At 39.8% G+C, this 26,366-nt stretch overlaps 1 protein-coding gene across 1 annotated transcript in view; it reads right to left on the bottom strand.

The window, feature by feature from the left end:
- CALCR (calcitonin receptor) overlaps nt 1-26,366 on the bottom strand; it is a gene marked incomplete at its 5' end in the record, with an annotated part of 180,255 nt that overhangs the window by 69,890 nt on the left and 83,999 nt on the right. The window contains 1 exon segment of the mRNA XM_082014714.1: nt 2,535-2,622. Within this exon segment, the coding sequence (XP_081870840.1) occupies nt 2,535-2,622 (88 nt within the window).

The following is a 26,366-nucleotide window of genomic DNA, read 5'->3' as shown; positions in this document are numbered from 1 at the left end:
TTGGCTCAGGACAACAAAATTGGAATATGTGAGAAAAACTACTCCATCAATCCTCATTTACAGGATAAGACAAAACTACCATTTATAGGCACTAGATGACAATTCTTACTTGACAAAATCGTGCAGAGAATAGAATTCTCTTTTCTCAATGTCCTGCAAAATTGATCGGTCACACAGGAAAGGGACCCAAGCTTGTTTCTCCCACCTCATTCTCTGCAGTTTGATGCCCCTGAACACACAGTGCTGATGCTCCATCTTTCATGTGGATAGAAATGTGCACTGAGGAGATGAACTAATTGCTCCAGCACACAGAGGCTCACATACTTGAGGAAACAAATCTCAGTCACATTCTGTGGCTCTCAATAATTACCAAAAACTAGACAGCATCAGGAATAAAGTGAACTAAGAAATAATGAACAGTTACATTTTCTAATAGAATTCACTTTGAATTATAGAGGACTATGTGGTGATACTGCAAGCATTTTCATTATTCAGCATCCAAAAGCAAGAGAAGCCATCAAAGAGGAAGACTATAATGAGTTAGTTTTATTTCTAAATTGGGCTTTGGAGCAAGTGGTGCTTTAGGTTTTGTTTGGCAAAGGTGTGTTATTATGGACCTGTACACAGAATAGTAAAGTGCTATTTATTCTGTGCAAAAAATGACATATATGAGAGAGATGGATTCTATCAGAAGGTACCAAAACCCCTTGGTGATAGGTCTAAAAGCTGGAAACTGTGGTGAGGGGGGTGTCTGTGGACACCTTGTAACTAGGGTCTAGGACAAAACATTCCAGGACAGATGTGGGATGGATCTGGCACCTACAGTGGGACAAATGGCATAAACAGAGAGCCTGGAGCCCAGAGGGGACAGCAAGGACCTCAGTAGGTTTTGCTGCTTTGCAACAGCTTGCAGTCACCAGCTGGGAGTGCAGGACACAAACAAGAGGATGACAGTAAACCATCAAAGCCATTAAAGGAGAAAGATCTGGAGGATGATTTGTGGGGTGGGTAAAGAACATGAATGAGAGGTCACCCCTGTGTCAAAAATCACCTTAATTATTATATCTTCCTCAACCTCAGACACTAGCTGACACATAAGTCCCAGGGGCTCACAACTCTGGGAACCTAAGAGTCATTAGAAGAACCAACAGAGTGGGAACAGTTTTTTTGGAAAAGAAAGACAGACACCCTTTCCTCATTACAGACCACAAATAAAATGTAAAAAATGAAAGTTTTCTACCAGCTACAGGTGGGGAAATTTTTGAAAAAATGACTGATGCCAAATATTTTTCATATTTGATCCAACAGCAATGTTCTGGCATGATCATCAAGAAAGCAGAGCTTGTTTGGAAACTCCCTTCCAAGTCAAATGATTCCATGATTCTATGATTTTCCGAGGTTCTCCATGATTGCATTTAATTGCTTGCTTTCACTTCCTTCTATCCATCATTCTCTTACTGTTCTCTACTTTCCTTCACTCCTTTTTATCCGTATAAATTTAAGCGGCAAACAGCACCGTGGGCAAGTTATGCTAGGCTGAGAGAAGAGGAGGGACACAACCCAACAAATTAACCAGGGAGAGCAGTCTCTACTGTTCCCCAACATGTCTTCTAGCTCCGTTTCTACAACATAAAGCCAGAAAGTATGAGAGTTGATGGAGAGACATGCACAAATCTTCCATATTGGAAGAGAAGATGAGAAGCAGAGGGGCATGAAGAGCTAACCAACAAAACACAAGAAGAATAAGAATCAAAGGTTTCTTTAGGAACACAGAGACAAACAGTTAGTTGGGGAATAAGATGGCATCCAGCATGCAAGTTACTCGTACCACACCAAGGTAGAGAGGTTCTTTTTCCCAGCAGCATAATTCAGACATATTCTGACCATTCTGTAACTGAGGCTCTGGGCAGTATTCTCATTTCTGACTACCTGTAATGTTTATGATTTTGTGATAATTGCTAATAATTTGAGGCTTCACAAGTAGAGATCAGAGAAAGCATTCAACTTACATGAGAGGTATTTAGTCAGGTAGAAATGAATTTACTACATATTTAGAACAGCAGCTACTCAGCCATGTTGCTTACATTGAAATAACTGTAATATTGATATTAAACAGTTGAAAATAGCATTTGAATGGAATAACTGAAACTTATACTGTTATTTTCCTTTTCCATTGCTTTCCTAATAGTGGAGTAACTATAAAAAGTGAAAATCCACAATTACTTAAGTCGGTCTAAGTCTCACACAACAATGTTAAGGAAGTTTTCACACACATAAGTTTCCATGTCACTGATATGTTGTAGCCTGTAAAACACGGAAATGAAAAATCATGTGCATTACCTTCTTCAGGCTTGCAGTTCTGTCTCACCAAGAAACAATGGTTTCACGTTCAAACTTTTATGCGATATCTTATTTAGAACCCATTCCTTCACTCGAGCAGTACAACAAATATAACCCAGTACTCATTTTTCTGAACATCACCACAAGTTTAAATTTGGCAGGTGTCATGATCAGTTCAGTTTTCTTGTACTTACAATTAGAAGGATGATCAGTAAAAAGCAACTGTGGGTTGTTTTTTTCATTGTGGAGTCTTCCTGGAGAGACACGTTGTAGCTGACCCTACTGGGAAATAAACAACAAAAATAAAAGCAGTATTAGACTTTATCTGTTAAGATAAATTCCTTGCCTTTTGTGTATCAGCATCTTTCAAGACTTAGAGTGGACTCTACGTGTGCGTGTGTGCGCGCATCCCCAGCCTTTGGTGTGCTCAAGTTTGATTTCACTGGAGGCTGGTATGCTTTTAATTTGGTCTCTTCTGTGAATCTCTGGTGGTGAGTTCAGCTGATGTGGGGTACAGCTCCATGTTACTATGTCACCAGCAGCAGATCTGGGTTAAGCTCTGTGTCTTTGCCAGCTGAGGCTACCTACCTTGGTTGCCCTGATTCAGCTCCTTCTACATACACATACATACACATACAGCTGCAGACCTATGAAGAATCTGGGTATTAAAAAAATTACCTAGATAACCCAGAATAATCTGGTTTGCGGACAAAAGTAATGGCAGCTCAAAAGGCACATTTATGGGGCTAGAGAAAGCCAGAGGTTTGGTAACCTCTAGCTAGGTGAACAAGCAAGTATGGCAAGAAAATAGAGAGAAAAGAGAGAGAAACTGGGAACAACAGTGTGGGATTTCATGCTCCCAGCTAGCTGGGCCAGGCTGCGGATAGACACATGGCAGTGTAACCCTCGGGCCATTGAGAATGACTGCTTCAGCCACACAAAGTACTGGAGAGGCAGAGCATGGACATGACTCCACAGGCTTGGAAGGAACTGGATGGGCAGCTTTCTGGTTTTCTTTTTTCCCCTAAATCAACACCCATTTGGCCTTTCTGGGAAAAATATCCAGGGGTTGCCATGTATCATGATATTGCTTCACAGCTGTGTGAGTTCAAACAAGCAAAGGTCTTTGCATTAACACGTCCTTTTTTTGTTTTACAAGGATGGCACTTCTGCAATAGAAGCTTTTGTCGAGTCACAGTGCCTTTGACTCATGGACCACTAGTAGTGCATGAGCTGAACAACATGCCTATAGATCACCTTCATCCACAGTAAGACAGTGAGCACTCACATACCTCTGCTTTTCAAACAGCTTAAAAACGGAGAGAGAGGTGTTTTCTACCTGGGCAAACAATCCTGTGAGCACCCTACATATCTGAAACTCAAAGATTTCATGGGAAAAAGGCACATGGACTTGGATGCTTAGTCTACTTGACATGTAGTGAGCAACTCGATCACTTGTGTAACATTTATGTCTGCAACAGCACTGTAACAGCATTTCTCATCTTGAAATGATCTGGAAGATATCCATTTTTGGAGGGGAAGAAAAATATTGTCCACATCTAAAGCAGAAATATGTAATCTCAAAATGTAATAAAGGTGTGGCACTTCTACTTCAATGTAGCACAGATGGACATAATCTCCTACCAGATCCAAATAGGAGCATTGCAGTCATGTGTCACTGAGATTACATAAAACACAAGTGATGGAAAAGAGGATTCAGAGGATTTGCTTCTAATAAGAAGTAGCGTTATTACTGTCTGAGCCTTGCCAGAACCATTCTGATGTGCCAGAGGTAATGGGATGGGCAGATGACACAGAAATGATATGTAATTCCACTGTCAGCCACATATTTGTAGTTGATCAGCAATGGCAGACAACTCAATTGAAGCAAAAATTGGACATCTAGATCAGAGGAAAATGCCTGGAATTGTCTGCATCTTCTCCAGACTATTCACTGCAGTGTGTATTGGTTCAAAACTGCCAAAAAGATTCAGGAAGATATAAACAACAAGTCTTGGTCAGATGTGCAATGAGCAGACACACGAGCACGAATATGGTATTCATACAGTTACACACCGTACTGCAAAGCGTTCTGTAGTGTGGTGTAAAGCTAGTCTGGTAGGTGCCTCTGTTCTTGCTAGCCTCATTACTTCTGACACATCTATAGGGATTTGTTAAAAAGCAGTCAAAGGAATGACTTTGCCTTACAAGCTGTCAACGGTTGTAAAATACACGTCACTTTGCACAAATGGCACAGAGATCAACACAATATTGTGACCTAGAAAGCATAGGCAAAATCAATAGTGGCTGTAGTTACCAGCAATATATCTACTTTTCCTGTACTTTGTGCTGGGAGTGCTTGCAGCACTATGTTGGGTTATAGCCGTAGCTGCAGGTAAATCTTATCCTGGTGAGATTTTGTGAACATTTGTTACTATGTACTGAAGTAGCTATTTAAAATGTTTCTTGCTCTCGTCTCTCCTAATTTAAAAAAGCCATCTGTGAAATATTTAACACATTATTTTCCCCTCTGTTAAGTGTGATAACTGTGCCATATGATACTACATACGAGTAAATGAGCAAGAATTATTTCCCACGCTAAATCTTACACAGTCTTGATATATCTAGTCTTTCTTCTTCTAGCCAGGTCTCACCACAGGAATGGCTGACATGCTACATAAAATCCAGTACCTCATTTTTCTTCCTCTTTCACAGGAGTATTTTCCAGGGACAACAATTTCAACAATTGTTGAACAATATTTTAACAATCCAAGTATAAAGTCCCTGACTAGGAAGTGGCTTTTCTCTACTTTAACCATAAGAATGGCCTGTAACACTGCAGCACACTTGGGTTAGCATCGGTATTGGATCAAGGATGATGATCACATTGAAATGAAAAGGTACATGCAGGTAAAAAGTGTTGGTCAATGGGCAGGGCAGAAACAATGGGGAGGCAGAAAGATTAACAGAAAGGGGAGTGCTGAGACATGGACCCTTTCAGCCTCCAGATGGAGGAACAGACCAGCATCTCCATGGCTCTGTCCCCATCTCCAGCAACCCAGGTTCAGGTGTGACATGACAGGCAAGCTGGGATTTGCAAAGCAGCACACTCAAGTGCCCTGGGATATGGGTCTCTTGTGCTAGAACTACCACTTTTTTACACCACCTGGCACTACCACCCATGGACAGCCTGCATGCAGCTGAAGGGAGGCTGGATAGCCCAGCACAGCCTTACGCAGAGCGTAGGTGCTGTCCTGATTCCTGTTTCTCTGCTGCTTATCCTTTTTCTGTCAGTCCAACAATGGCCTTGCTCGATGTTAAGATAATATAATGTGCTTCACATATTTAAATTTTGGAACATCCATATTTAGTACTTTTCCATGACTGCATTAATTCTTCACCCTCTGTTGCTTATAATAGTTACGTATGAAAGCCCCATATGTTTTTTAAACTAGAATATTGTTCGTTCTTCATAAATGTAGCATAGCTCACGATGTGCTAAGATATTCTTACTGCTGCAGCTATGATAGTAATACCCTTGACACCTTGGGATTAGTCCTGAGGCTCATCTGAGGATGAGCACAGCATCCCATTTAGTAATGACATCTCTTTTGGCTCTGTCCCAGTTTCTACAGCTGCAGTACTAAGCTGAACAGGGCTTCAATTACAATTACTATTGGGTTACCCAGAAGGTGGGACAATCCTCCTTGCACAGCCATTTGCACAAGGCCAACAAGAGGGCTCAAATTTAGGGCAAGGGGGAAGATTTAAAAGAGGGCAGCAGAGCAACATTTCTTTGCTGAGATCTGAAGAAATGATAAGAAAGGCAGGCCTTTTTGAAGGAAGAAATGGAAAAACCTTCTAATTTAATTATTCTGCTCTGATAATTCTGCAATGCCATCTTTCACAATTGTGCTGATATACCTTTGGAGGACTTGTGGGGGTTGTTACTAAGTACAGAAGTGTGACGCAAAAATATCTCTCAATTACTGTATCACCCCCAGAAACTTTGAAAACTCAATTCCTACCTCCTTGTTTGGCTGCGAGTTCCTTAGAGGGCTTCTTTTCCACCCCGTGCAGCTTTCTCAGGGTGAATAGCTGCGTACCGACCTCCAACCCCAAGGTCTCTAGGATTTCTTAACTAACAGAGAGGCTTGCAGACCCTCCTATCCTAGGGAGTGCCTTGCCACTCAGCACTGATGGGCACCAACCCACTCTGCTTGTGTTAATACTGGAGCGGGATAAACTGGGCAGAGGCACCTGGGCAAGACTTGGGCAAACCAGTAGACCTCGCTGCTGAGCGTTTAGGGAATTTGGATCCAAAGAGGAGGTTGCAGGTCTGTTTGCTTTGCCAAATGTACAGATAGTCTGGGGGAAAGTATTAAAATTGTCCCCTCATTCCCAGCTGGACATTTTACCTCTGGATTCCTAATTTAAGCTACTGCTTTGGGCCCAGAGTGAGCTGTACACCACAATTCTATAATCCCAGGTGCTATGCAGACCAGCATTGGAGTCATAACCCCTTCAAGCAGAGAAAATGCCATGGGTGTGATTCCCATGCGTGAGAAGGGAATAAAGCCTGACCTCCTCCTATTTCCCAAGCACATGCTCTAGCCATTAGCCTGCAATGGTCTGCAAATGGTTTAACTGGCACCAGGATCTTCTGGCAACACCATTTCTGAGGGAAATGGTAAGCTCCGCTCAGTTCTTCCTAATAAGTCAGAAAGCTGGTGACCGTCAGTCCCAGGTGGAGAGACGTGCCTCCCTAGAGCCTCTAGTCAAGTGACCAGGAAGCTGAGGCAAGGCAGAAAACATATCTAGTGTCTTGCATTCCTGTATTCCCTATTGGTTACCTTTACACAACTCCTTGATCTTTCGTCTAACCCTCCTGAAGTTTTCATATGAAAATCTCCTGAGAAATACAGGTTCCAAATTCTCAGTTTCCAGTGTCAGGCACCTAAAGGCATTGATACATGAAAATGGCAAGCATCTAGGTCACTTACTGGATCTTATCTCACTCCTTTTGGTAGTCTTGAACATAATTTCACTATCAGGGAGCCAAATGTTCAGCTGTGTGATGACTACTCAGTTGTTACTTAAGTGGATCACCATTAATTTCCATTAGCTCTCCTGGTGGAGATGGTGAACTGCATCTTGTAGAGCTGAGTGTGTCATATGTTAACAAATCAAAACTATTATCCGTGGCAAACAGGCAATTTCAGAGCTACACAGATCAAGTGACCAAATAAATCTACTTTATTGATTCATTTGGATTACCTGTGAGCTGCACTGTTTGATGCAACATTTTTCCATTGAAAACCAGTCAACAAGAAGGGGCTATTTTACCTTAGGCTTCCCTTTAATGAAATCCTTGCCAATAAACTAGACAAAAATAGAAAGAAACAGAAAGTAGCTACAAACTTGTCTGTGTTTACTTTTAAGGTAAACACAAAGTTTTGAAAAGCCCCCACACTACATATCTGAGCAGCCAATGTGATCATACACACTACAGAGAAAACTGAAGATGGTTGTTAAACTGGCTAATACAACAGAGATAAGTATACTTTGAAAGACCAAAAAATACAAGAAATGTGCTTCGAATGGAAATTATTTACGTGGGACTCTAATAATATGCAAGCCAAATTACCCAGAAGGTTTTCAGAAAAGGCTGAAGCTTTTTACGTTGTAAAAGACAGTAAAGCATTAAAGGAGTTAGAGGAGCTGATTCTTTCCACCTGCCAGGGGCACCTGGGGTGAAGGGCCCTTCAGAGGTTTCCATTACCTAGGAGGGGAGCCGAGGCAGCTAGCTGAGCACCAGCATCTAACTTCTAGGTCCCTGAAGTTAAATAAATCCCATTCGTATTATACACGGATCTGGGTATGCTATTTCTGCATCCTCTAATGGCTATTATTGGGAGGTGATTCCTACCACGTATTAGTAGCCAAGAAAATTGCTACTTTTTCAGTACTTAGGAAGCCATCCCTAATCCCCCTCCTGGCTGTTGTCCAAGGGGTTTTATGAGGTTTGAAAGCAAGTAAAAGCAAAGAAAATTTCTGGAAGGGACTAGCAAAATATTTCAGGAGATTTGCTGGTAGCCAAAGTTTGAAATACTTACAAAGACTGGACTGTGTGCTTTTTTCAAAAGCTTTAGTTTTTAACTTTTTCAAATGTACTTGAGGAAGGTGTAAAACATGAAGTATTTTAGCCCAAAGTGTTAACAGGTGTATTTCAAGAAAGGCGTTCCAGGTACTTCTGGAGTTTAGCCTCTACAGGACTCCCTGTATCTTGTTGCGCTTCTCTGAAATTGGTAAAATGATTCTGTTTTACCCAGGAATAGTTGTCTGAACAATGTATATGACCCTATTTTGTAATCTTAGGAATGTGCATCTGCTATAAGTTGGACATGAAGTTATCCCAGGAAGAACCATCTCTGTTTAAAAAAAAAAAAAAAAAAGAGAGAAAAAGAATATTGTAGAATTTATCTTTAAATATAAATAATAAGCATTTACTGATGCATTAAATAACATGCCTATTGCTTTTTGGTGTACTGTGCCTCAGCCACATGTTTCCAGCCCTCCCTTATGCTGATGTTGTAAAGACATGGCCCAGACAGCTACCCCAGCAGAAACTGAGCCCTGGAATACGTGAGTGACAAGGTTTTCTGCCTCTGCAACTCTCTGAACTTATTCAGGGTCTGGCAATACAAGCAGTGGTAAAAGGAAGGGGATAGAAATACTTTGTTTGGAGGAGATGGTGAGTAACAACAGCACATCTACCCTGATATAGATCAGTTTAAGCTGTTGTGGAATTGAAATTAAAAGAAAATCGACTTTGGTGCTTTTGTGGTGAAAGAGGCAACAACACATTCAATTACACTTGTATTCGAGCCATAATGCAGTACAGAGAAATGCATCTCTGGAAAATTAGTTCATTCTCTTCAATCATTATTCAAGGGATACACTCTTAAAATAATCCCACTGTAACACAAAAATGATGGTTCACATAAGAATTAAGTCAAGATCTCAGCACCCTTCAAAGTATCACAGAATGGTTTAAGTTTGAAGAGACCTTTAAAGAACACCTAGTCCAATCCTCCTGCCATGGGCAGGGGCATCTTCAACTAGGTCAGGTTGCTCAAAGCCCCATCCAAGCTGACCTTGACCACTTCCAATGATAGGACATCCATAACTTCTGGGCAACTTGTTCCAGGGTCTCACCTCCCTCATCGTAAAAAATTTCTTCCTTATATTCAATCTAAATCTACCCTCTTTCAGTTTAAAACCGTTGCTCCTTGTCCTGTCACTACATGCCCTGCTAAAAATGTTTTTCTCCATCTTTCTTATAAGCACCCTTTAAGTATTGAAAGGCCACAATAAGGTCTCCCCAGAGCCTTCTCTTCTCCAGGCTGAACAACCCCAACTCTCTCAGCCTTTCTTCACAGCAGAGGTGTTCCAGCTGTTTGATCATCTTTGTGGCCCTCCTCTGGACCTGAGGTAACAGGTCCCTGTCTGTCTTGTGCTGTGGACCCCAGAGCTGGACGCAGGACTCCAGGTGGGCTTTCAGAGGAGCAGAGTAGAGGGGGAGAATCATCTCCCTCGACCTGTTGGTCATGCTTCTTTTTATGCAGCCCAGGATATGGCTGGCATACTGTATTGCTCATATCAGATGCTGAAGGCTTTATTTTTATTTGTTTTTACAGATTTGTAATGCTAATGTTAAATACAAACCTTACATTTCCGAAGTATCACTCAAGATTTTACTAGCTCTGCTTTCAGTAATGGATAAGAAGATAAAACCAGCAACATTAAAAAAAAAAATACTACATTCCCATAAATGTTATCTTGTTAAAGTCAAATATTTTCAAGCTATAGAACCAAGAAGCAGAAAGTTGCATAACAAAGCAGAGGAGTAAAATCCATAGCAGAGCATTCCTGCTATTCTGAGAGTGCTTGAATAATGGGATTAAATGAAGCAGCTTTGGCGAGTGGTCTACCATGCAATAGATGAAAGAACCACACTGCAGGAATGCCAAGTTCATCACTGAGCACCCCTCAAAGCAGAACACTTCCTTGCCATTTCGATACCCTGTGAAGCTATCGTTTAGCATCTCCCATAACAGCACAGTATAATTTCAGCTTTTTAGGCACAGCTGTGAAAGGTCTTTTTGAAAAGTGCTTGCAATTTTTGGAGTGCTTTGCAGCAGTACTTGTAAAATTAGCAAGTATGCAATTATCTAATCTTGGTGACACTGCAGCTTGAACACATCCAGAAGCTTGGGATGAGTACTACCCTGCTGTACAGCAAAGACTTCTAAGGAGTTGTATATATTTATGTCAGATTATAATCTTTTGCATAGGCTGCAAAATTAAAGCAGATATTTGGAATTAATCTGTATCTATCATTCTATTTTTTTCAGAGAAAAAAGTTTTCACAGTTCTCATCACCTGCAAAATATTCTTTGTGGCTAATGTTAATAGCATTAGTGTAATTTACAGTGAGAATTGTGAGGGGTAGAGCTAAATAAACATTGCTAAATAAACTGAAATATATTACACAGTTTCAGTCAAAGATCTGTGAGTCAAGGAAAAAGCCACCTCCATGGTTGCCTTATGACTTTAACGGGACTGGCATCCCGACTCTACTGTACGTACAGGCTGTCTTATGTACAGTACATGCCAGTCAATGCATTTAAAAATATTCTAACAAGTACTTGAGTTCAGTGGAACAAGAATATAATGACAAGGCAGATCTGGTTGGACTTTGGAAGAACACATGAGTGTGGCAGTAGGGAGAAGCAAGAAAAACTGCAGGATACAGGTTGAATGTAAGCCCATTCCTTTTCCAAATTCCCACATTCTTTCTATATCACATTGGAAGAATCTTCATCTAATCAGATGAATGCAACATCATACACGACATTCTTCCCTCTTGGATCAATTTTTTTTTTAACAATAATTTTTGATTCCATATATTGAGATTTTTGTTAAAATTTTTCTATCAGCTGCAGCATATACTGGAAAGAAAAATAGTTATTTAATATTTATTTGTGGCCAGTTCCCTCTCAGTTTTCCATTCAATCCTTCCCCAGGCAAACTCCCACTGGTCCTTTTCTTCTAACCATACATTCCTATAGATTATTTGAATCAAGTGAATATTTTATGGGGTGGGCAAAAAACCAAGAAAAATATTATACTTTCTTATTATATCACTGTTTTTATATAAATCATATAAAGTGTGAAAAATTCTGAGTGGATTGTTCTAAATCAAATGCACATGACACATTTAAAGCATTTTGTTCCCATTTGGCAGGAGAATAGCCTGTGCTACAGCTGGATGTAGGTTTCATTTCTACTCTGACAAAAATGAGCCTGTGTTGAAATGCTAATGCTTTTTTCTTGAGACTGGTTCTAATTTTACAGCAGCTCTGCTAATAATGAACAGAAATCCTGATTATGATTTGAAGTCAGAATATGTCACCATTGATCTAGAAGGGTTGTATCTAACAGGGTATTTTAAATGCCCTAATAGAGAGATACAAGCTTTGGGGCATGCAAGCTGTCTTATGACAGTGAAGAAGACCTTGCGTGTCTGAGGTCTTGGCTAACTTTCACAGATACATTTTGGTCTACTTAGACAGTTATTATGTCTGCTGGTAAATCTTGCTTTACCCATGCTCTTAAACTATTATACCTACTGCAACACTGACATTTCTGTTACCATACCTACACTAGAATAAATAGAAAAGTGACCCAAAGCTGTCATTGCATTTTAGACTATTTTTACAACTGATGTAATGATGAATGAAGATATAATGATGTAATGAATGATGCAGATGCAAGAAAACATGGTCAAGTTAGTAAAAACAAGACTATCTCCATCAGTTATTACAGATTAATTAAATATCACAGCTGTAGTGCTTGGATACTGCGTTGTCCCTGTCAGGAATTACGGCACCATTACCATAAAGGGTTAGATTGAATGTAACAGTCTAAATTGCCAGCTTCAATTAGGCCAAAATCCACACATCACTCACTATGGCATTACACATTCATTACAGAAGTTCAACAAGGCAATTTACATACGGTAATTTACTATGAACTGACATTTTACCAAGAGGTAGCTATTAGCCATTTAAAGTTCTGAGGAAGACTGCCAGACTAACATACATGAAGGGAGTTACTTTCAACGATGACCAGGCAGGTGAGGTTCATACTGGACACACACGTGGTTAGGTTAGAATAAAGGGGGGAATGGGTCTTTGTAGAGACCTGCAGAGAGAAGGTTAGTGTTTTCTCTACAGTCCTCTTTTCTTCTGTAAACTAGAGTGGATTAGCATGGAATACACATGAGGGAATGAGAATCCCCTGAACAGTAAAACAAGCCATTACTGGTGTTACTCACTCACATACTCCTAGAAGATTTTATAAAAAGCCTTGGTTCTTTGTCCCAGACATCCTTCCAGGCTTGCAGTCTGGAGTCCAGAGTTCATCCATGTGTCCCAGAGAGATAGCTGGGTCCAGGTGACACATAAGGTATTTGCAAGAAAACAAGGCCAGGAGACGGCTAAGTTAGATGGTGGCTGGAACATGTGTACGTTCCTTGTGAATTGAAAGGTTTGTCATTACTTGCTACCAACATTAGCTTTGATCGTATGGGAAAATCAGCTGCCAGCCCCCATGCCATGCAAACAGCAGCTTTGGTGACCTCCTCCTTTGCTCATAAATATTAATAAGCAGAATAATTATCATAACCACATATATCATAATTATCTGAACCCATGTGGGGTTCAGATTTTCCTAATGTAATGTTCCCAAAAAAAAGAAAAATCGTGAAGCAGGAGAAACCCAGTACAACAGAGAAACAAACCCTTTCACCACAACCTTGCCAGCTAGGAAAAGCAGAGCACAGGCTTTGGATCTGTAGGTCTTTGACTGCCTCCTTCTGCTAAGATGAGTTACTGTGAATAAGTTCTTGAGGAGGTAGTGAAGCCCTGCTTGTATTAAGCTGTATTTATTGGAGATCTCTTCCTATCTTGCAATCTGAGGACAACAATGAGAATTTGGGCTGTCTCTCACATATTACAGACCGACACTTTGCTCTTGCCGCCCACTATGCTGGAGGTAATCTCAGTGCCGGATTCTCCAAACCGCCAAGGTTCTCACTGCCATCAGCAGAAGCTGCAACATAGACACAAGGCAGCAGAACTGCCCTTCTGTGAGCCCTGGGTTTCCCTCCTTCCATTACACATGTTAAGTGGAGCTGAGACAGCACTGGGAAGCTGACCTATACACCTTGAAAAGGGAAATGGCATAGCTTGGGAATGATTTGTTGTCACCAATATTGGCTCCTTAGAATGCGTTAACTGCAATGCAGATCTTTTTATTGGCCTCTTAGCATTGTCATTGTCCCATTTGCTATTACTGTGATTATTTTCAATTTATTTATATGATTTTGGTCTCCTTTCATGTGTTATTTTGTACATGTGATTCTAGTCAGACAGACAATGCGTACTCTAATTTTGTGCTCAACAGGGCACTGGTGGGGAGCAGGGGCTGCTCTGAAGCATCTTGTTATCCAGGGCCAGTGAGACATGCGGTAGGTAAAAAGCATCATGTGGTCTGGCTCCCACCTGCTCCATTGTTAGGGCTGAAAGCCTCTGGGGCCATCGCAATCCTCAAGCAAGTCAGGCAAAGCCCATTTATGATCACTTATAACATAATGTATTTCTTCAGGCTGCCAAACTAACTCTGAATGCTTCCTTGTGCCAAGGTTTTCTTTTGGTAAAAACTTGACATACACTGGCCTGACTTTAGCAGGGTTTTATTTCACTGGGGTTGCTGAACTCAATTTCTGGCTCCATTACCCAAGGCATTCAAAACCAACCTCAAAATGACAGCTGAAGTCACTAGTGAGGACAAGTCTCCAAGTTTTGAGTCAGCTGAAAATATAGACTCTGTTTTGCTTTTCTGAGCACAGCCCAGACCCATGCAGGTGCCATGGGGCTGATCTTCAGTTCAGCCTATAGAGCTAAAATTCAGGTGCTTATGTAACAGCTATGCTTAGGGTTGCCCCAAATCCTCCTACCAAATCCAGCTGCAGAGACAAAGGATAATCTGGACCACAAATGATAAAGGTAAACAGGAAAATAAATGTCTCCAATATAGCAGCCTATTTGGAAGGCTTTTCAAAATAAAAACCTGGAAGTAGTCTGTAATTCTCAGCAAGATTTTTCCTATTACACCCTAGTTTGCCAAGTTTAGTATTTATTTCACTGGCAATGAGTAAAATGACCTGAAACTTTAGCCTCTCTGTGCTGTTAATAACTTCAAATATCCATCCATGATCAAAAGCTTCATGTCATGTGGAAAAATAATAGATGGTCTCTTCCATAAATTATGTTGCCAGACAAAGTGCCTTCATATGGAAAGTACTTTATATAGCAGATAGAGGACAAAAGGGAAGCCTATTTGGACTGAAATTCAGAAAAGATTTCTAATGGCTTTGGAAAGAAGTCAGCGTATATTCAACAGCAGCTAGAGCTGACCTTGCTTGACATCCTGACTACCTTGCTGAATCCAAGCATGTGTAAGCTTCTGCAGGGCTGTATAAAATCTCAAGATGTAGGGAATTTAACACCGACGAGCTCTTACGGGATCTGTAGAGGTTGCGTCTTGAGGGTTTTTGCCCTTCTTCTCGTGTTGATTTGGCCTTCAGGTGATGCAAAGAGTTCAGACTCTTAAGCTTATAAGCAACTTTTAACTTTTGCCGAAAGCTTGCCAAGTATTCATCCTGATGAATCACTTGACATTTCTATGAAATATGTTTTTCAGGCACCACCAAATTAAAAAGCATCTAAAGAATATTTTGCTCAAACAATCTAAATATTTCTAGTTATGGCTGCATTTTGAATCTTTTGCACTATACTTAGATAGCCACCTTCACCAAGGTAGTGAGAGGCCTAATTCTGGTTCTTAAAGTAAGATCTAGTTTTGCATATCATGTAGCTCACACATTGCACATACGCAAACAAAAATGCAATGTAAAAGCCATGTATTTCATTTATGGGCTGCAAACAGCATCTGGATGATTTTCTTTACTAAGAGGAAAATATCTTTCATATTTTAATTGCTGGGGTTTTTTATTCGCTGATTTGATACCAGTACATGCAAGATTATACCACTTTTGTAGCATCATTTATTGACCCCATTTTTTCACAGAGCTACAAGGAAAAGAATAAGCAATCCTTTACTAGAGGAAGACATCACCGTAAAGCAACAAATGAGCTCAGGAGCAGGATTGGCACTGGAAAATAAGGTTGTATGTTTGCATAGCTCTGTAGCCTGGATCTTATAGTGAATGGTAGTCTTGTTTGGGATGGAAGAAATGGAGGGCGTCTACAAAGCAACCTTTTTGTAGAATGAGTCTTGCCAAATAAGCTGATATTTCAGCTATGGAAAAACATCATGATTACTCCTATTTAAAAGCAAAGACACGAGTAGCACAACTTGCTTTTCCATGGCTTTATGTCCTAAAACCTCTTCTTTCAGACCTTGTAGTCATAGTCTGTTCCCCTATATTTAGCACTTTCCCACTATCCTTTATCTCCTTTTCCACCTGTATTTTTTCCCAGAAGATACTGTTCCTACCTTCTTTAAATATATTCATAATGCAGTCCTATACTGACAGCACAGAGCTCCACAGCATATGAGAATGGAAAATCTGGTGCAACATTAGTTTAGTTTACTGTCAGTGAATATTGTGCTAATTGGTTTCCATACTGATTCACTAAAACACCCATGTGGAATTTATCTCAAAAGTTTACAAAAATATCTTGAAAATTTATCTATCTGGCTGTATTATGTCTGCAAAAATTGCCATCCCTTTGCTATAGAATTAGACTAGGCTTATTGAGCTCTGGTTATACATTTCTACTCCAGGGATCACATCATGCCTAAATCATTCAACTTTACTTCCTCTCTTAATGAATGGAGTCAGTAATCCAGGTTCGATTGCAATCAATGAGCAATCCCACAATCCTTTTGAAAGCAGCTAGAAAGAAACAGCAAAAAAATATCCCAAGCAAATGAAGAACTCCCCAAACCCTATTTCGGAAAGCGAGTTCTGAAAGAACCTCTATAAAAAGGATTAAATGCATTCACATTGTACAGTTCCAACACCTGCTATGCAAGGAATGACTAAGTCCATGTACCCTTCTTAGGCAGTCTAGTTTATGTACAACTCCTTCATAAATGCCCCTCTCAGTAGGCTGCATTCAGCCACCCGCTGTATCACCATCATCAACATGTAATTACACATTGCAATATGGACAGAACATGGGAATGGTGCATGCTGCTGAACACCTTTATGTATTTTTAATTTACCACAAATGGTATAAAATAACAACCTTTCGCTTTTGGAGGCTCCTGGCCAGTCCTGAATGCCTGAAACTCCACTTTTACTCCAATGTAATCATAATATAGGCAGTGCTCAAAGACAGTGGGGCAAATTCATGAATTTTCCTGTTTTGGAGTGTTTTAACTATGACAATAATTACTTCATCGATCTGCTGTTACCATACTGATAGTAACAATATCCAAAAAATCATGCTGCTCCTATGATGCAACAGCAGTTACTCCATGAATGTTTAAGTAGAACTCTTGCCCAGTCATTAGTCTATACTGAGTAATTCTGCTAGATTAGCTTCCTTATTTGACATATGGGTTAAAATAATGGTCCACAATCAAATAATAAACTAATTTCCCCACTAGCGTAATATAGTTTCATACCATCTCCTTCTTGTGTGATCTGACATATGTCCAGTAAAATCATCTTTTGGTACAGCACTGCCAATACCACTCTAGCTAAAGGACAGATCTGGAGTCCTGCTTTTTTCTTGGTGTCACTTTGCCCAGCTGAAACCAGATGTTGGCTCAAAAGTTTAGACACCTATGACTGGATCATTAACTTGGTCTTTGATCATAAGCAGCACAAACCTGACTTTATTTTCATGAAAGAATGTACGACCTGAATTCTTTCAGGAAAACTAGAAGATACATGGGGAAAGAATCTGTACATGAAAGGAACTACATGAAACTGACTTTAAAACACCTTAGGACCATACGTTTCTTCCATAACTATAGCTCATTGTAATAGTACAGATTTTAGGGGGTTGGAATTTGGTAAAAATTACAAGGAAAAAGACAGATTGTCCACTGTGACACTTGTCTGCTGTGACCTACTTTCAAACCCAGCTAACGACAGCTATAAAAAACAAACACCTACGACACATTTAGGTTAGTTCGTTAGCTTCCTTTCAGGGCAATGAGCACAATATCATAGAATCACAGAACCATAGAATAGTTTGGGTTGGAAGAGACCTTTAAAGGTCACCTAGTCCAACCTCCCTGCAGTGAGCAGAGACATCTTCAACTAGATCAGGTTACTCAGAGCCCCATCCAACCTGACCTGGAATGTTCCCAGGATAGGGCATCTACCACTATGGGCAACCTGTGCCAGTGTTTCACCACCCTCTTTGTGAAAAATTTCTTCCTTAGATCTAGTTGAAATTTACACTCTTTTAGTTTAAAATCATTGCCCCTTGTCCTATCACAACATCATTGCACAAGAGAAGGCCATCACATTGAAAAGATTTGACAGAGCCCTTTTATTTTTTTCACACTGCAGGAAAAAAAAAAAAAAAGCCTCACGAGGTACTAGAAAAGCTCTGCTGGAGGTATTTGAGATTACTCTCCACCAATACAGTTTCCAGGGAGTGAGAATGTACATTGTTCTCCTTTGTGCTGTACTCAGGCTTTGATTGCAGGACACATTCTCACTTTGTCTCACTGGATTTTACCTGAGCAAAGTTACTTTCCCTTCAAGCTACAGTCCCTCCTCGACCACAAAACAGAGCAGAAATACTGATGAAAATGTCTGCAGGACATTTTTGCAATACCACAAGGGAGACTGTACACTCATACTCTACATGTTGAACACGATTCAATAGAGATCTGAAATACTTACATCTCTTTGACATACACTACAGTCAATTCCTGTTTAGCACAGCATCAAAGTGCAAGCCCAGCTTTAAATACCATTTTTAACTGATTTGCTGAAATAGGGCTCTGGTGTCCAACATCTGAAATCATTCAGATGATGCACTGAGCTTATTCATTGGAGCTTGTAGTGTTTACCATGCAAGCAGCCCTACGGGTGTGTTTGATGGACTCTGTTTAACAGGATGCACTTCAGAATGAGATCCCTTCCAGCTGGGAACTTTGGTCATCTTACTGGGCAAATGCCAAGAAGACTTCAGGTAGTTAACAATGCCTCTAGTCTTACATTTGATTAGCAATAGTGTAACTTTTTGCAGAAGGAGGAGCAATAACAGTCCAGTTTCCTTCAATGTTATCAAAAAAACATCCCAGCAAAACTGCCCAGTCAATTTCTAACTTGGCAAAGTACGTTGAAATTTGTATGCCATGAGACCTTATGCACAATTTTTTAAGAACTATCTCAGGTGGCTGAATGTGTAAATAGAATAAAAATGCAATGTTCAAAAAAAAGCTCAAAACATACACTTATGAGCTGGTGGGGCCTAGTGCATGCACTGCAACCCAGAATTACTGTGTACTAGAGCTCTTGGTTATATACCAAAACAGGTCTGGGTGGAAGATGAAAAAATGTCACATTTCTCTCATATCCCTGATGAGCCCTTCAGTTGGTTCCTCATCCAGAATAAGGTTCTGTCCTGCCAGATACTGAGGAACCAAACAAGGTGCCCAAGAGACAGGCAGTCTTGCACAATTAAGATTTTAAGCTATCTTTTGTTAATCAGTGATGTATTTTGCCTCCCAGATGAAGCAGCTGCTAGCTGATGGTCAGTAGCTGGAGGAGGGGAGGAACGAGAAAATTATTTTTTTTCAGGAACAAAATGCTCGTTGTTCTTCACTAGCAACTATGTAACAATGTAGCTATTAGGTTTTACTGGGTTTTCAAGTCAATGAGTATGTACAGAACATGCAACTATCAAAGAATAAGATTATCAACGAAATATATAATTGCACGTATAAATATGACACAAATAGCTACTGCAGTCGCTCACAATTGCAATCTGTCTTCAGGCAATATTTCTTTAAGACACCAGTGAACCACATATTCTCCCTTTTCTGGTATAAATCAGGATTAGCTCACTAAATGCAAAATGAAACTTTCCATAGTTCCTTTGGTACAAATGAGGGGTGAAATTTGAGCACCCTGGAAAACTGCAGGGTACATCCCTATTGGACTTTTCATTGAATCAGATAAAAAGCATGTGTCATTTCATCTAGAACAAGCTCTGTAAGCTTCACAAGAAATCAAAATATCCCCGAGTTGAGGTAAAAGACAGCATTTCCTGGGTTTCACTTCATGCTCATTGTCTCGCTAAGCACCACTGAGAAGAGCCTGGCTCCATCGTCTTTACTCTGTCCATCAGGTACTTATACACACTGAAAAAATCCCCTCAGGCCCTTTCTTCTCCAGGCTGAACAGCTCCAGCTTTCTCACCCTCTGCTATTATGAGATATGCTCCAGTCTTTTAATCATCTTCATGGGCCTCCGCTGGACTCACTCCAGTACATCCATGTCAGTGGAGTTGTAGGGTGTTTTTTCCCCCTCTACAAACATCTGATGAGATGAGGTTGAACTATGCATCTGTGAAGACACCTCTATCACCTTCGTAATCTACACTGATCAGCATTGCTTTCTGGCAAACAAACTGCAAAGGTCAGGAGAGGATTTTCACACACAAATGAGAATCCTTGCCAAGAGCTGCTTTTGCTTAATCTGAAAGATTGGGTTAAAGCCAAATAACACCACAATGGACTTCCACAGGGAAATTCACGTGAATAAGTCTTGGAAGATGATAACAGGAAGACAGATGCTTGGAGCTCTTGACACTAGGTCCCAGCCACCACCAAGGCTTCTGGTAACAGATACTGAACCAGATCCTTAAGCTCAAAAAAGATGCAATGCGGATTGGTACCCTGATACCACCAATGTTCCCTTTTTCAACAGGAATATACAGCATTAACTTTGTTTACAATGGTCATATTTCATGAGATGTAGGCATTGTACACAGGGCTGCTGTATCCTGTGTTAGCTTACTGAAGTGACTGACTCATGGTCCACCAGGCCCCACATTATAAGTGCTATCCCCTTCTATCTATTCTGCCATAGACCTTCTGGGGACAGCAACAGCAGATCAGTAGCTGAAGGCCATCTACACCCTGGACAGCTAGACAGACTCCGTCACATGAAATTGCTGTGGCTTCTGATGACATCTGATGTCTCCCACCTGAGGTCAAAGGCCTGGTTTTGGGTTTGTTACGTGCTGTTCACTGCTATTACTGGATGGGACGCTTCCCTGCTTATATTCTAAGAGATCAGAGATGTGTTGACAGTAGTCACCTGTCCGTGTACCAGGGTGGTAGAGCTTCAGTACTATTCTGCAGGACATTTAATCAAATGTGCTCTGTTCAATGTGAAATAAATCTTCTGTGTTTTGTCTTCACATAGAAAGCGAGGTGGTGTGATCAGTAGTCCTGCCTTTTCAAAAGAGCTCCTAGTGAAAGCCACGAGTACATTAGAATGGCGAGGATGTGCCAAAGCCCTGAATGTTAACCCTATGCAATCATATTTCATACCTGAGTTGTAAGGCTAGCATTAGTCCTTAACTAGGTTTCACAACAAAATTAACCATTTGATTTTGTAAAAAATTAACTGATTTTACACTTCCTTTTTTTCATTTTAAATCATTTAGGCTATCAGTTAAGCTACAAATATCATGTATACCAAATAAATTTTGACTAACACTGCATAGCTGAAAGACTAGAAAATGTTTGTTTCTAAGCAATCAAACCATTGATTAAAACAGAAGACATGAAGCAAAGCTTACATGAAGATAAAGATTCAACTTGGAATGTTGTGGGCATGGTGGTGTTGGGTTGATGGTTGGATTTGATGATCTTAAAGGTCTTTTCCAACCTTAATGATTCTGTGATTCTGTGTAACTTTTTCATATCTCTTTTGAAACATAGTAATGATACTAATTTTTATTTTTATTTTCTGTAAAGTACAGAGGAAGACAAAGACTCAGTTTAGTTCAGCTGGGATTATTACACTCTGAACTTCTAGGCATTGCAATACAATTTGGCCCTAGGAGTTGATGCAAATGACTGCATGAAATCTTTTAGATAAATGTCCATCATGAAAATATGCAATTCTTATGAATGTAAATTAGTGCTAAGTACAAAAATGTGAAACAAAATATAGAGACTTTAGTTAAAGGCTTCCATTAAAAACTAGCTTTTAAATGTTTGTCTTGTTCCTGCACTGTAACTTGTGCAATGTTCAATAATTTTTAAATAATATATGAATGAACATATTTATTTTTCAGATGAAAAGAGCTTCATTTTGATCCCTTTGAAACTGGAAGAGTACATTTCCATTTGATGTCCGTAAGTACAGGTCTCATCTTACAGAATAGTATTCCTGCATGACCAAGGCTCATTTTTTCAGGTAGTTATGATTGCATATATTGTCAGTCTAGATTTGATCAAGCAGTCCTGCATTACACCCTTGAGCAGAGACAATGTGAGCAAGACATTTCATGAATAGACTTATTTAATTACAGAATCATAGAATGATAGAATAGTTTGGGTTGGAAGGGCCCTTTCAAGGTCATCTAGTCCAATCCCCTGCAGTGAGCAGGGACATCTTCAACTAGAGCAGGTTGCTCAGAGCCCTGACCAACCTGACCTGGAATGGTTCCAGGGATGGGGCATCTACCACCTCTCTGGGCAACCTGTGCCAGTGTTTCACCACACTCATTGTGAAAATGTCTTCCTTAGATCTAGTCTAAATCTACCCTGCTTTAATGTAAACCATTATGCCTTGTCTTATTGCAATAGGCCCTGCTAAAAAGTCTGTCCCCATCTCTCTTATAAGCCCCCTTGAAGTACTGGAAGGCTGCAACCAGATCTCCCCGGAGCCTTCTCTTCTCCAGGCTGAACCACCCCAACTCTCTCAGCCTTTTTTTGTAGGAAAGGTGTTCTACCCCATCCTGGTTGGAGTTGATCCAACCAAAGACTTACCAAATGCTTCAATTAAACACTACTATTTTTATTTGGACTTCATATATTTCCTTCACCATTTAGGGTAATTCCTCTGAAATGAATGACATTAAAGGTATGCGACTGGTGCTCAGATTGCGTATGAACTGATGTTACCTTGTGGCACATTTGCCATGTTTGCGTACTGCCGCACTGCTCAGCTGAGAGTCCTAATCCCTGTAGTCCTGCAGTGCCTGCAGTTATGACTTGTGTAATATTTCCAGATAAATAATTCATTTTAAAGGTGTTATTTTCCTATCAGAAATCTCACTGTATTTTCATATCCTAGTAACATAATAGACTATTAAACAGAGTAAATGAGAAACAGGTTAGTAGCAGATGCTAATCTCTATTAACCTTACCTACTTTAAGATGTTTATTTGATCAGACTTTTCCTTTCTGTTGTGAATGTAGTTACTTAAAAGGTCTGCTTACTGTATCTTTCTCCAAGGTGCATCTTATTTTAATTTCTTTCTATAGCTATTGATGAGAAAGCCATCAAATTGCTCTGCTCTGGTGAGATAGTTAAGGAGTTACCGGCAGATACACAAAAGTGACTAAAAAAACATTCCCCTATTAAAGGACCTTGAAATTTTTCTAGGAAACTTCTGTTTGAATGTGTTGAAAATCTATGATGTATATTTAGTGCCATACTTTTAACTTTCATTAGGCTGCATTTGCATTTCAGCTTTTATTTTCAAAGGAATGACAATGAAGTGATGCTATTATTTTGGAACTGTACTGGATGCTGGATACTCAGCAATGCAGAGCTCCTTCTTAGCAGAAGTCCCCAGTGTTACACCTTTATTAAACACCGAGTGGAGTGCCTTTTCAAATCGTTGCAGTGACAGCGCTTTGGAAAAAATGCTTATTTGGTAGGAGTCATTTTTTGGAAGAGCAGGACTGTGATCTTCCAGGCAGCAAGTCCATATCATTCTGTTTGAACAGGAGTTATCAACCATTGCAAGATAAGTGATACTGTTAGTACAACATACTCAAGGGTCTCACCAGGAGAGGTGAGATGGAGGATGTGCCAGGATGGAGGTCAGTTGTTCAAGCAGACATTTATAGCTAAATAAATATATCATATGACATTTTAATTATTGAAGTAAGAGTTTGGGGCAAGATTGTTTGGCAACTTCATTTTTAACATCAGGTTCTTCATGTTACCTCAGTTTGGGGTTCTGAACACTGCACGGCAGCATTTATAACTGATGTACAATACTGCTGGCTGCTGAGCTACTGACTCTAAAGTTGTGAAGGTGGAATAAAGACTGAGGCACATGTAAAGTATCTGATATACGGAAAATTTTACGGGAGAAATTATTGTTCTAATTATTTCTATAGGAATCAATTTATGCACCTAATTAAACTGATTTTTAACTGAAAAAAGTGGATTAATTTCTGACTGCTGTTTTAGGTCCTAATTCCAGGTCTCAGTCATTAATAATATTGCACACTGATGATTAAACAGGAATAAACATCTGGCCCATAAAATGTAAATGAAATATAACAAGTTTTTAATTGCTATCAATTTTGAAGTTGTAAGCAGTATTTCTTCTGATTAACTTTGGCCTTAATTTGGGCCAATGGTGCCATTCAAACAAAGTCAGCATTCGGTATTGATTTCAACGAAAAGAAGTTTGGAGCAGAGAGAGAAAAAGAATGCTGCTGCAAAGAGAAGGGCAGGCTCCCGCAGTGAGCAAAGCTGACAAATTTCCAAGCTGGGGCACACAATGCTGTCCACACGAACCACCATGCCTTGCTTGAATCACATTTAATAATGAGGGCTTGGGAGAAAGCTAACAACTAGCCTGTTTAATAAAAAGTCATACAGACTAACAAAACCTCTGTACAGACTTGTTACCACCGTGTTCTGCGAGATGTTTGTTTTCCCCTCCAAACTCCTTCCACACGTTGCACAAGCTGAAGCTCCAACAAAGCCCAACAGAGGCTCGAAAGCCAAAACAGTGTTTAGTTCCTGCAGATTGCTAAAATCATGGGATAAGCTTGTCTTGGGGGATACAAGTTTCTCATACAGTCAGCTGAGTCTATGTGAATCCTTGCATTGGGCTGCTGCTTGAAATTTTGTTTCAGAAGCCAAACACATGTATTGGCAGCTCACCAAAGTTTGGTGTCAGACATGCAAATAACCTTTTTTTTTATTCTGAAGAGGAGGAAAAACCCTGTGGATTGTGACAGTGTAATAGCAAAAAGAGTGGTTACAATTTCCAATGCCAGCACAGAAGATAAGCTGTTTCTTTTTGCTTTCCTGGATACAAATTAAGGACTTTTGTTCAGTTTACTATCTACCACTTGAACAGGATGTTGCATCTTACTTCAAGGTAAGTTAGTAAATAATAGGAAAACTTCCTAACCAGCCTTAAGATTGAAAACAAATTCTAAAATGGCAATGAGGTAGTACTGTGAAAATTAATGCAGTTCTCTGCTGATACAGTTCCATCAGATCATAATGTTAAACACACTCTCAGTACTAGTAGTTAAAGTAAATACAGCTGAGCTTATATAACTATTACTAAATTTGTATGTACAGACTGTCACTTCTGCCTTCAGGCTTGTTTTTTAATGAAACTACACAAAATTCTTATTATCCCTTGAAAATAACAGGGTTATTTTCATATTTGAAGTAATCCTAATAACACTTGCACTTTTAAAAAACAACCTGGCAAAGATGGTCAGACAGAGATAGATATCTTGTTTATGTACAGCAGCCTGCCTAGAGGTTATGTTCACTAAAATCATTTGAGGAATTAGATCATTGGAATTAGCATCATTATAACACTATTTAAGGACTTCCAGAGAGAAACATTTGCTTTGGGATGTATGAAAATATGTCAGGCAGCTTCTGTAATTATTATAAAAAATGCATTCTTGCAGAAAATACATGGGACTCAAGTACACAAGTTACAGAGTTACGAATGCTGACAGGACAATGCCTTCTTCACCTGTGGTGATGGATATTTCATAAAGAATATACCATTCTCTTTCCCTACGTATCAAGCCACATACATACACTGCTTTTTAAAAAGTTTTTACAATAGACTACTCCAAGTAGTATGCCATACTGGTATCACAAACAGGTACAACCCAAGGAGGGTAAACAGTACGAACAGAAGTTGTAATGGGATCCGTGAACTTCCTTTTCAATTTCATGTTACTCTCTGCTGTTTTCCTACCTTGCTTGTTGTGATTAAGTGTCATATAAAATCTGTATATCCTACCGTCCTTGATGCAGTTAGAGACACAAAAGGTATGAAGAAGGGACCAGAGTCTAGCTGGGTATACTGTTACCTGTACTCAGAGCTATGTGGGATAACTTTATGCCTCTTCAGGCATAGCAAATGTCCTTGACTAGCACGGCTGTTGAATTACCAGCCAAACATCTAATTCCCATTTGTTTTATGTCAGAATGAGTGGAAATAGTTTAGGTCTACAGCATCTCTGACATCTACAGATTTAGAAATTAATGTCAAGACAAGTGTAATCCCTTTTTTGGGTGCGCAGGGAACTGAAGCAAGGTAAAACTGTGAAAGTTGAAGACCTGAACTGCAGCTTTCTGTACTCTGTGGAGAGGTGTTAATCATTTCTCATATAAAAACAAGAACAGTATCTCCTTCATTACTTGGAGCCACAAGGAAAGAAGAGTGGAATTTGCAGGGTTGGAACTCAGGATGCAAATCATACATTACGTTCATATTCCAACAGCCTTAAAGTTTTCACAATTGTCTCTACACAAGGAAAGAAATATGCTGCTCCAGGACAGAAGTGATATTGGGGCACGATGCTAGCTAGAGGTTTTGATTGAGGAAGGAACAATAATGGGAAAGATGGCATTTTTCTTATCCATGTTT

The sequence above is a fragment of the Phaethon aethereus genome (genome assembly GCF_964289735.1).
Source record: "Phaethon aethereus genome assembly, chromosome: 2".
NCBI classification, from domain to species: Eukaryota; Metazoa; Chordata; class Aves; order Phaethontiformes; family Phaethontidae; genus Phaethon; species Phaethon aethereus.
The sequence above is the reverse complement of the archived record's forward strand: the minus strand, read 5'-3'. Positions and strand labels throughout refer to the sequence as shown.